We start from the raw sequence: 12,776 nt of genomic DNA, 5'->3' as shown, positions 1-12,776 counted from the left end.
ATTTAATTGCTACGTAATGGGTTAGAGCAAGATAACTCCAAATATGTTTAGAACCAAACTTGTTCCTCCAAGTTTTGAATCATTCATGTTTTGAAAAAATTTATTAGTTCAATTGAAATATTTTTTACTCATTTTGGTATACAATTGATAATTTGTATTAAAAATGAAATTCTTTAGAATTTCACTATGAAAATGGAAAAGGATAAATTTCAATTTATGAGAGATCATCATGAAACATAATTTTGATACAAAATGCTAAGCTTTTTTTTTTTTTTTTTTTTTTTTTTTTTTTTTTGGGTGTGTGTACATATATAACTTATCAAATAAAAATGTGTGTGTGTGTGTAGACACACACTAGCTTGTGATGAGCGTGCGATGAAGCTCTTTTTTTTGGTCAAGTTTATGTGAGATTAGGAATTAAGGAAACCGGAAATTCATAAATAAATAAAAGAAACTGGTAAGTCTTGATAAAGTTTATAAAAAAAAAAAATAGAACGTGGTCTTGAGGGAAATATCAAAGTGGATTGAGATTTTTATTTTTATTTTTATTTTTTATAATTTTAACTTTTGGATAAGTTTGTTTTGAATACAAGGATTAGTAAAAGATTGTTCTATTTTGTAGGCATTTTATGTGAAGTTGGAGATATATTTTTACCATGTTATCCTCAAGTTTTGTCCCTATTAAACGTAGGGTCTAGGAGTATTTCAAACCACATGAAAATCCAATCCAAAAAGAGGAATCCTCTTATAGTTAGTATATGTGTGTGTGTGTGTGTGTGTGTGTTGGGGGGGGGGGGTGGGGAGGGGGGAGGTTGTCTTGACTAATATGGGGGAGGTTGTCTTGACCAATATATTAGTGTCGTAACTTGGCCTCCCATACAAAAATTTCTGACTATGCCCTTAAATCTAATAGTTATATTTTTAAAATATGTAATCATGTTAATTTTTTTAGTAGGTATTGTAGGCATGTTTAGAGCCAAATTTTGTCCAAATCATTCCATCAAGATTGGGTTGGTGCAGGGGCGAAGCTTAAGCATGGCCCCCCCAAAATTTTAAAAAATTATTTTATATTATGTATAAGTATTAAAACTTTAAATATTTAGCTACAAAAATAGAAGTTGGCCCCCCCAAATGTTTGAGTTAGTCCAATAATGTTCTTAAAAATCAATAGAATTTGTCAATTGGTCTAGTAGTTATAGAGACAAGGTAGTTTTTGTTTTCTCTAATTTGTTTTTTGTACATGTTTAATATCAAACTAGACAGCTTTTGTATACTCATTGGAGTTTAAAAGATGATAAGTTCTCCTAAAAAATTATCTTGCGAATATATATATTTGAAAGTTCTTAATTTTATTCCCCTCAAAAAAAGAAAGTTCTTAATTTTATATACAATATATTTATAAATTATGACCTACTCTATATCAAAATTTTAATGTTTATATTTGTGTATGTACGTTTACGCATGTGTAGGATGGTTTATCTTGACTCGAAACTAATATATTAATACAAAAATTTGGCCCCCCCAAACAAAAAATCCTATCTCCACCCCTGGATTGGTGATCTCTATCTGTATATAAAATTTGACTCTAAACCAATTTGGAGCTATCTTTTCAAATCTATTATGTGATGATTTATAAGATTATCAATATATATTATTTAAGCAAATCAAATAACTTATTAAAAAAGCTTTGGGATTAAAAATTACACATAAATAATATATTTAATTGCCACCCAATGAGTGGAAAGACAATAACTTCAAAACGATTTGGACCCTATTTTTTTTACAACCATTCACTATGATTGCCACCTAGCAAACGTTAATCTACATTTGCATTGAATCTTTGAGCTCGATTATAATTTTTTAATTAAAAAAATATATTATTTGTGTTTATTTCTTCTTCCTCTTCATATTAAATCAAGCTAAGGTTTTTTTTTTTTAAGAGAGTTTTAACATATGACATCCACTCATAATAATAACTCTTTAACAATAGCAAGAAACTTTAATTACTCATTTATTTTTTTTTTAATATTGAGTTTTTGTTAGCCATCTACATTACATAAAAAATGGTTAACAAGTAAAAATTATCACGTGAATTTTATTTATACAAAAATTTTTATTAGTTATGATATAAATATATATATATATATATATATCTATATATTTTTGCAATTTATGTAGCGTTGATTATTTCTTATGAGACATTATTGTTTTATTAAAATTATTTTAAAACTTCTTTAACAGAAATTTGCTAACGAATAAAACCTTAATTAACACATATTACCCACAATTCCAGCCATATAAACGATGAGCAACATTAAAGGAAAGCAATTTGACCACCGCACACTCTTGGTGAGATGGTCACTTCTTCGGTATAAGTGTTTGTAGGGTCTAGAAGGCAAGGGCTGGAGTTCAAGTCTTTTAGAGGGAGTTTCACACACATATACACTTAGATTAGGCTAGAGTAGAATTTCTATCTTGTAAAAAAAAGGAGGGGTGTGAGGGGATTGGTTTGGATCCAAGTCATGGGTGTCCTTGACTCCATGGGGCTCCAATCTGAGTTCCATTTCCCACAAAAGTATTTCATAGAAAAATGATACCCTCCCTCTCTCTCAATTTTACACCTTAATTTCTAAAGTGAAGAAGTATACAAGGACATAAAACACACCGTATAGAAATGTTGTTGTTTTCATACATGAATTAGATTGGATAAGGCATATTCAACTATTTTCTTACATGTAAAAAAAGAGATTGCACTTTTCTTAGATTTTGTTCATTGTCCAATTCAATGAACACTACTAAAGCACACATAAAACTACCAATCTAGAAATGCAGCTCATTCCACAAACCTCACCTATTCAACATCCTCCTCTGTTGCAATAAAAGATACAAAACAAGTGCAACTAAAACAAGTAACAACAAGCATTACCCTTCAAAATAGGGACAACCAAGTCATGAAATTCACTCATGAAATCCCTCCCAACTCAACTAATCGCAAATTGCTACCTTTTTTTTAAGTCTTATCCAATTCAATGAACACTACCATAACACATGCATACATACATAAAAAGTGTAAAACCTCCACAACACAAGTCTATAAAATGCACTTTCATTTCACAAGCTCCTCTCTGTCTCTCACATTTTCTGTGGCATTACAACAAACACAAGGAGTGCAACAACAAAAAAACCACTAAATTTGCAAAAATCATTCATGAACAACCATCACATTTCACTGTACCACCAAAACCCAACTACAAACTAAACCCAAAAACACAAATTGACCATTAGAAACCCAAAAATCAAATCAAATTACACAATAGCAATCTTAGCCCCAGCTTCCTCAAGTTGCTTCTTGGCCTCTTCAGCCTCATCTTTAGAAACCCCTTCCTTAAACTTCTTAAGCAACCCTTCAATCAACTTCTTAGCCTCCTTCAAAGCAAAGCTCGTCAACGCCCTCACCACCTTAATCACCGAAATCCTCGAACTGCTGGGGACATCCTCGATAACCACTTCGAACTCAGTCTTCTCTTGGACAACGGTGGGCCCCACGTCAGCTCCAGTGACAGTGGCAGCTATTCGGGCGAAGGAGGCGGGGGAGATGTTGAGCTTTTTTTGGAGGTAGTCGACCAAGCTCTTGGCTTCTTCGAGAGTGAGGGAGGAGATTTGGGCGCAAAGCTTTTCGATCTTTTCTGGGGTGGACACGGCGAAGATGGGACGGAAGTAGGTGAGACAGTGGGTGGGTTTAGTGGATGGGAAGTGGAGGAAAGTGGGTTTTGGTGTGGGTGAAGGATAAGAGGGGGAACGGAGTGTGAGGGAGATTGTGGGAATTTTCTTTCCAAATAATCTTAGATATCAAACAATTTCGTTAGTTGTCACATTTTAAAATGATGTGGGAAACTAGCATCTCGAGTGTCTAAAACTCGAGTTTTTGAATCTCGATTTGTAAGCGGTGGCATCTAAGGTGGAAAAATATCCACGTGGAACTCGAGTTTCATAGTTTTATTTTTTCCTACGCGTTCTTCTTCCTCGCATTCTTCTTCTTCGCGTTCTTATTCCTCGCGTTATTTTTTTTTCCTTCTTCTTCTTCATTCTTCGACATTGCAAATCTGAAGACCATATCGTCCAATTGCCCACCTAGCGTTCAATCGTCCAATCAACTAGATTAGTTCACCCAACGTTCAATCGTCCAATCGGCCATATCGTCTCTTCGTTCTTCCTCTGTTCTTCGGAGCTCCAGATTGTGCCTCTTTAGATCTGTTCTTCCTCTATTCTTCTTCAGATCTGATGTTCTTCAAGTACAAAAATCGAGTCTTAGAGACTCGGTTTTGCTTTTTGGAACTTAAGTCTCTAAGACTCAAGATCTATGTGGCATCTGCCAACTCACCAAGTGGGAATCGAGTCTTTAACCCTCGAGTTTTAGATTGAAATCAAGTTTATAAAACTTGAGATGCTAGTTTGCAAAATTATTTCAAATGCATCTTAACTTATGATATTCTTTCTCCTCACTATGCTAGTCTGCAAATTACCTCGAGATTGTGGAGAGAGTGTTTATGGCCATATGTGAATATTGAAAATTGAAGTGAAGTGTGTGTGTGTGAGAGAGAGAGAGAGGAAGGGGTGGGGGGGAGATTGGCAATTCACACCAATCCCCATACTATATAGTTAATTGGCAACGTTTCAAAACTATATGCTAAACTAGGCTCTGGAGTTTAAAAGACTCGATTTATCCCTAAGAACTCGAGCCTCAAAGGCTCGATTTTTGTATTTTGATTTGGTTTTTATCCACGTAGAATCCACTTGAAAATTGACCCTTAGAGTCTCAATTTCTTAAAAGCAAAATCGAGCCTCAAAGGCTTGATTTGCAAATTGTGGTGGATATTAATCAATGTGGTTTCTTTGGGTCCTTATTTCCTCATAAATCTCATTCAGATCTTAGCTCTCTTTGTTGTGGGTCTCTTGAGCAAATAGTGAAGAAAACCTTTCTTCACTCTTGTACTCTTCCTCTCCCACTCTCTCTCTTACTCTCATACAATCCTAACACTCACAGCTCATAAATCCACATGTCAAGTAAGGGTATCTGCACTTTAGAACTTCTACCAATAGTGTATAGTTGTTAGTGTATATATTTGCAAGGTTTTTATATGTATATATTTGCTACGTTTTTATAAAAGTAAAAATTATTTAAGATATATTTGTATTGTTAGGTTTTTCTCATAGGTATGTAATGGATCATGACTCTTTTTTTAAGTAAAAATTATTTAAGATATATTTGTGTTTTTAGGTTTTTATCATGGGTATGTAATGGATCGTGACAAAAAGGTATTTTCAAATTTTTTTTTTCCATCTCTTGACTTAGAGATTGATTGGGATTCACCTCCTATCCATGACAAGGAGATTCTAGATGATCTTATGTCTCAATCTTTTATAGTCTATAAAAACATTTCAGTGTTCAAGAGTCTCTAGAGCTAAAAGGGTGAAATTGGCAATTGAGTTCCTTGAATACATTGAGGATTTTTTTTTGAGAATGAATGTATTGAGGATTTTGATACCTAGAAATCAATAATAAGCTGGGCTATTATATCTTGGCAGTTATAATAGTCCCATAAAAAAAAGATTGAAATTTAACAAGTTCACCACACCAGAAACTTTCATTGAATCTATATGAATTGAAATTATTTTGATTCTAATGGAGAGAAGCCAAGAAGGAAACTTGTTTTTTCTCAAACGGAAGAAAGTGCTAAAGATTTTCTCAGATTATATATGAAAGCTCTTTGTAATAGACAACGGAGATCCTCTGCCTGCGGTATTTAATATTTATTTGTTCATTTTGCATCAATTGGGTGCTTGTTGCATACGGTGTTTGTTAATTAATAAAAAGTTCACTCATAGCACTATTTTTATTAGAATTTCTTATTACATATTGCATTTTGTTTATCAGGATTAAGACAAATGCATCTACAAAATGAATTTTGAAAGCGAAGAGAAAACCCAAGTTCTGATCAAACTTGGGTTTGGATACTTTGGAATTAGAATCGCACCAAACCGGCTTTAACTCAAAATAGATCCTTGGCTTAAAAGATAAGATAAGATAGTTAGCGACGTTCAATGTGTAACCTGCATTTATTACATGGGTTTCATATATCTACATGAATAGAAATCTTCTACTCTTAATTGTAAGTTTTGGTTTTGGGAAAGAACTAGTTTAAGCAATCCAAGAATGCGATTTTTTTATTCAAAAGAATGGTAGATGTTGGGCTGTTATTGGAGGTGTGATGGATTTTATGTAATTTTAAACTTCATCGCAGTTAATACCATCTCTTTTCAGATGTAATAATAATATCGAGCTAGGCGTATATTAACTTTAGCAACGAAATCATTTTTAGTCCTTTTGTTCATTATTGATGAAACGATATCATTTCAAAATTAAACATTAAATTCATGTTTTTTTTTTTTTGCTAAACAATGTGATTAGTGTTTCGTTAAAACAAATAATGGCAAAAGGAACATTATATACCAAATCAAATTTAACTCTTACAAGCTATTACTGAAATGAAATGCATATCACAGAACAATGCATAGAAATTTCACAGAAGATCCATCCAACTCAAATTGCATCAACAATGCATATCACAAAACAATGCATTTAAAATTTGATAGAAATTTGAAATGTGTTCCCTTCTTTTTGACAAAATACAAGATAGAAATTTGATTTGCCTAATATACTATTCAATGATTTAAGCATATATCATCAAATCAACCCACGAACAAAAAAATGCATAAAAATAAAAAATCAAACCCACAAAACAAAAAAAGCATTTAACAAAATGGATTACCTGGTGTTTCACAAGCTTCTATAGATTGTGGGTTTCAGTGATACAGAGGTAGCGAGTTTCAGTGAGGTAGGGTGGTCGGAGTGTTTGGGTGAGTCTATGGATTTAGCGGGAAGAACTGAGGATGAGTTTGTGGATGAGGAATTTGGAGGAGGACGAGGAATTGAGAGGAATTGAGAGTTAGAGGAATAATGAGAGTGAGGAATTGAGGGTGTCTCTGTTGACGAGTAAGAGTGGAGAGAGTGAGTGTGACTGAATGATAGCGTGAGAGAAAGAGAGGGGAATTTGCTTTATGAAATCGAGCCTCTAAGGGTTGATTTCCAAGTGGATTCCATGTGGATAAACCACGTCATTCTCTAAACATGGAAATCGAGGCTCTAAGGGTCGATATGGAACTCGAGCCTCTAAGAGTCGAGTTCCAGGTGGATTCCACGAGGAAAAAAACCAAATTTGAACACGAAAATTGAGCCTTTGAGGCTTGAGTTCTAAGGGGTAAATCAAGTCTTTTAAACTCGATATGCTAGTTTAGTATATAGTTTTGAAATATTGCCAACTAACTATATAGTTTGGGGATTGGTGTTAATTGCCAATTTTGGCCCCGCGGGGAGGGGGGGGGGAGGTTGTCTTAAGTCTTGACTAATATATTGGTGTTATAACTTGGCCTTAAAAATAAAAATTCTGGCTATGCACTTAAATCTAATGGTTATATTTTTAAAATATGTAATCATGTTAATTTTTTTAGTGGGTGTTGTAGGCATATTTAGAGCCAAATTTTGTCTAAATCCTTCCATCATGACTGGGTTGGTGATCTTTATCTGCACATAAAGTTTGGCTTTAAACCAGTTTGGAGTTATTTTTTTCTAATCTATTATGTGACGATTTATAAGATTATCAATGTATATTATTTAAATAAATCAAATAACTCATTAAAAAAGCATTGTGATTTAAACTATACATAAATAATATTTAATTGCCACATGGTGAGTGGGAAGACAATACCTTCAAAACGATTTGGACCCTAACTTTTTTCCAACCATTCACTGTGATTGTCACCTAGCAACCGTTAATCTACATTTGCATTAAATCTTTGAGCTCAATTATAATTTTTTAATTAAAAAAAAATCTATTATTTGTGTGTTTATTTCTTCTTCCTCTTCTTATTAAATCAAGCTAAGTTATAGAAGATAAACAGTAGCAAGAAACTTTAATTACTCATTTAATTTTTTTTTAATATTGAGTTTTTGTTAGTCATATACATTACATAAAAATGGCTAAAAAGTAAAAATTATCACGTGAATTTTATTTATACAAAAATATATTTTAGATATGATTTTTTTTTTGGCAATTTATGTAGTGTTGATCATTATTGTTTTATTAAAATTATTTTAAAACTTCTTTAATAGAGTATGAGAGTACAATGTTTCAAAACAAGATTACTTTTTAACAATATTATCAGAAATTTGCTAACGGATGAAACCTCAATTAACACAAAACCCACAATTCTAGCCATATAAACGATGAGCAACATTAGAAGAAAGCTATCAAAATGAAGATAATAAGCTCAAGTAAGGGCAAATTGGCTTGACAGAAGAAGATAGAGGTAGCAAGGGCAACTGCAGAACAGAGATGAAGCTAAACGATAGTGAGAAGAAAAACGACAGTGACTGTAGCTTAAAGCACCAAAACGACCTGTAGTTAGTGTTAGTTACTGTTTAGTCACTGTTATTAGTTAGCATGTGTAAATGTTAGTTATAGAACCTGTACAACACGTGTCAAAGTTAGTTAGTTTGTTTCTTTGATAGTTTTCTTCTTCTCTGTACATATATATACAAACTCTGTATCTTGATTTCTTATTAATGAGAATTAGTTTTTCATCACAAGTTTCTAATATGGCATTAGAGCAAGCTTTCTAGAATTCTCTCTAAGTTTCTAGACATTTTCCCAAATTCCAATCTAGGGTTTGGTTTTCTCTTCGAATTTTCTCTTAAATTTTCTTTTCCTTTCAACTTGTCAAAGCTTTTTCTTGTCATCAATGGCTTCCGCTACTTCTTCATATGTTCCCACAATAGAGAGTGCTCCTCCATCTACTCAGGATTCTCCAATGGATGATTCCCTATTTTTTCACCATGGAGAGAGTCCAAGCATTGCGCTTGTGACTCAACCTTTGACAAGGAGTGAGAATTACTTAGCTTGGGCACGAGCAGTGAGGAAAGCTCTGCTCACCAAAAACAAGCTAGGTTTCATTGATGGCACACTCACTTTATCATCTCCATTGGTGTCCATTCCTTCAGCTGTTCAAGCTTGGATCAGGTGTGATAATATGGTGGGAACTTGGTTGACAAACTCAGTTTCTCCTAGGCTTCAAGCTAGTATCATCTATGAAGACACTGCCTTGGGAATCTAGAATGATTTGAAAGATCATCTTGCTCAAAAGAATGGTCCTAAGATTTACAACCTTCAAAAGGAAATTACAGAACTCCATCAAGGTGAGACTTCCATTACTAATTTCTTCACTCAATTAAAGGTTCTTTGGGATCAATTGCAAAACAATAGTCCTTTTCCTTCTTGTACTTGTGGCAAATGCACATGCAATGTGAATAAGAGACTTAATGATTTGCAATCTAGAGAATCTGTTATGAAGTTTTTGATGGGGATAAATGACTATTTCTTACAAGTAAGGACACAAATCTTGCTTATGGACCCTTTTCCCTCTCTCAATAAAGTGTATTCCTTGATGATTCAAGAAGAAACACAAAGATCTGTTACTCATTGTTCCAATCCAAAGGTTGAATCAACTGCCTTGGTTGCCAAATCACAGAATTTCAATGTCAATTCCGAGGTCAATTATGTTGGAAACAATGGGAATAAAGGAAAAGATAAGCCAATTTGCAACCATTGTGGTAAGCCTGGTCACACCATTGATAAGTGCTATAAGTTACATGGATTCTCCCCTGGTTACAAGTTCAAGGGCAAAACTCCAATGGAACATCAAGTGGCTCTCTCAAAACCCCAATCACAGCCCCAAGATTTGTCTTTTTTGACTTCTTTAGGTCCTGCGACACCTGTTTTTCACTCCAGAGCAATATCAACAGCTTCTTGTTCTCATTGGCACTCCTAGTTCTCCATTAGATCCATCTATTCAAGGGAAAGACATACTCACTAATGCCATGGCTAATGTGGTATCATCTAATGCTCCTACTATGACAAGTATGGATTTCAAACACTCAGTTTTTTCTGCACAAGTAGTTAATAGAAGGGCATAAGATTCCAATACTTGGGTCATTGACACTAGTGTTGCTGACCATATAGTGTGTTCTGTCCACCTTTTGACCACTATTACCGCTATTACTTAGTCCATGGTTCAACTGCCTAATGGAGAAACAGCTTCAATAACACACATTAGGACTGTTATTTTCTCTGTCAGTTCCTTTACTAAATTTCAACCAAGTTGTCTTGTACTTTTGTTTACTTTTTGCTTCATACAGGATCTTACCTCTTGGAGAACAATTGGAGTGGGACATGCAGTTGATGGACTGTACTTGCTACAATGTGGCACTTCTCATCAACCTTCTTATACTATACTTTCAGACTTCCTTGTCCACCACAAATTGGGTGATGTTTTCCATCCTTTCACTACTGCTATGTTTTCAGGCTCCTTTTCTTCTCTCTGGCATGCAAGACTTGGCCATCCATCAGATGTTAAACTTCAAGCTTTAGGTCAAGTTTTTCCCTTTTCGCAAAAATCTTGTAATGATCTTTGTAAGGTCTGTCCTCTAGCCAAACAGAAACGTTTTCTTTTTCCTTTCAATAATAAACCGAGTTCCTATGCTTTTGATTTGATTCACTTAGATGTTTGGGGTCCTTATGCTACTCCTACTTTGGATGGTTTTAAGTACTTTCTAACTGTGGTTGATGATGCAACCCAGCAACTTGGGTGTACTTAATGAAATCCAAATCTAGAGTTAGATCTCTCATCTCTTCTTTTTATTCCATGGTTCTTACACAATTTGGCTGCAAAATTAAATCTGTTAGAACTGATAATGCTATGGAATTTAACATGCCATATTTCTATATTGTTGTGTTTATACTCCACAACAAAATTCTGTTGTGGAGAGAAAACATCAACATTTGTTGTCCATAGCTAGAGCTCTCCATTTTCAGTCTAACATTCCCATTCAGTTTTGGGGTGATTGCATTCTAACAGCTGCCTATTTGATTAACAAATTACCATCATATTTACTAAATAATAAAACACCTTATGAGCTTATTTTTAAACAACCTCCTTCTTATGATCATTTGAGAGTTTTTGGTTGTGAATGTTATGCATCTACTGTTGCTCACACTAGGACTAAGTTTTCTCCCAGAGCAAAGAGATGTGTTTTTCTTGGTTACCCTTTTAATGTGAAGGGTTATAAGGTGTTTGATCTCCATTCTCATTCTATCTTCATCTCCAGGGATGTTGTATTTCATGAATTTGTGTTTCCTTATAAATATGATTCTTGTTCTTCTTTGCCTTCTTAGTCAATTCCTTTACCTTGTTCTCCTTTTGTTTCTTCTGATTCTTTTGATCCTATTCTTCCTTCATCCACTTTACTTGCTATTCCTCTTTCATCTGATCAAGTTAGTGATTCTATTCTTCAAGTTCACATTGATCTTGATGATGAATTCTTACAAGATGTTCATGTTGAACCACCTGAGCCTTTGGTTGATCCTATTCCTCTTAGAAGATCTGCTAGGATTCATAAACAACCTTCCTACCTCCAAGCCTATCACTGAAATCAAGTATCCTCATTTCCCAATGCTGATGTTCTCCAGATAGGTACTTCCCATCCTTTATCTTCTCATCTTTCTTATCACTCTCTTTCTCTTTCTTATAAGCATTTTTGTTGTTCCATCTCTTCTATTGTTGAGCCCTAATACTATTATCAAGTTGTTTCTGATCCTAAATGGCAAGAGGCCATGGCTACTGAAATAGCAGCTTTAGAGGCCAATCACACTTGGACTTTGACACCTTTGCCTGCCAATAAGAAGCCTATTGGTTGTAAGTGGGTTTATAAAATCAAGTACAAGTCTAATGGTTCCATTGAAAAGTATAAGGCTAGGTTAGTTGCCAAATGTTCCACATAGAAGGAAGGGGTTGATTATAACGAAACTTTCTCACCTGTTGCCAAAATGGTTTCTATTTAATGCCTCTTGGCTGTGGTTGCTATGAAGGGTTAGTATCTTGGGCAACTTGATGTCAATAATGCTTTTCTACATGGGGGTTTGTCTGAGGAGGTTTATATGTCTCTTCCACCAGGGTTTCAGAGCCAGGGGGAGATGGTTTGTAAGTTGAACAAGTCTCTTTATGGGCTTAAGCAGGCTTCTGTGAGAGACCGTGCCCCGAGCCCCTTTTTATAGGATGTTGGGCCAAACCCACATGAATGGGTGGAGTCGTGTTATTGTCTCTCAAAATGGAGGTTCAACTGATTATATTTTCCCCTTTAAATTAAGGGTTTTACAATGGAGTCGCAACTTATTTAATTATTGGAATAAATAAGAAAACTAAAATTGAAAAATTCCTCATTTTATTAATTTTCAATTGAATTCACATTGATCATAGGAAAATTACATGGCTTTGGTCCTAAATACAATCTAAGATAAAAGTACATGACTTTGTTTCCTAGTTACAATCTAAAAATCGAAAATTACATAGATAAGCATTTGATCTACTAACCCTTGATCTAAACTCGTGGGAAGGTGTTAGTTACCCATCTTACCTGGCGAAACCGATCTTCTAAACTATAGTGGCCAACATTCATATCACATCATCCAATATGTTATCAATCAATTTGCATGTTGAATTTAAAGTGTGTGCATGTGATAAACCCTAATTCTATTTATTAAGGATTTCAGTTGGATTGAAAAATAAATTATAGTGAATGTGTGTGGATGGTGATATCCTAGATT

At 34.3% G+C, this 12,776-nt stretch overlaps 1 protein-coding gene across 1 annotated transcript; it reads right to left on the bottom strand.

The window, feature by feature from the left end:
- Nucleotides 1-3,090: 3,090 nt before the first annotated feature.
- On the bottom strand, nt 3,091-4,555 carry LOC115978272 (50S ribosomal protein L12-1, chloroplastic-like). Its single transcript, XM_031100296.1, has 2 exons — nt 4,530-4,555; nt 3,091-3,814 (listed from the first exon to the last, which is right to left on the bottom strand). Exons 1-2 carry the CDS (start codon nt 4,553-4,555, stop codon nt 3,307-3,309), a joined length of 534 nt encoding a protein of 177 aa, XP_030956156.1. The 3' UTR covers nt 3,091-3,306.
- Between the last annotated feature and the right edge of the window lie 8,221 nt (nt 4,556-12,776).

Source organism: Quercus lobata, chromosome 2, assembly GCF_001633185.2.
Source record: "Quercus lobata isolate SW786 chromosome 2, ValleyOak3.0 Primary Assembly, whole genome shotgun sequence".
NCBI lineage: Eukaryota > Viridiplantae > Streptophyta > Magnoliopsida > Fagales > Fagaceae > Quercus > Quercus lobata.
This window is presented reverse-complemented; position numbering and strand designations above follow the sequence as displayed.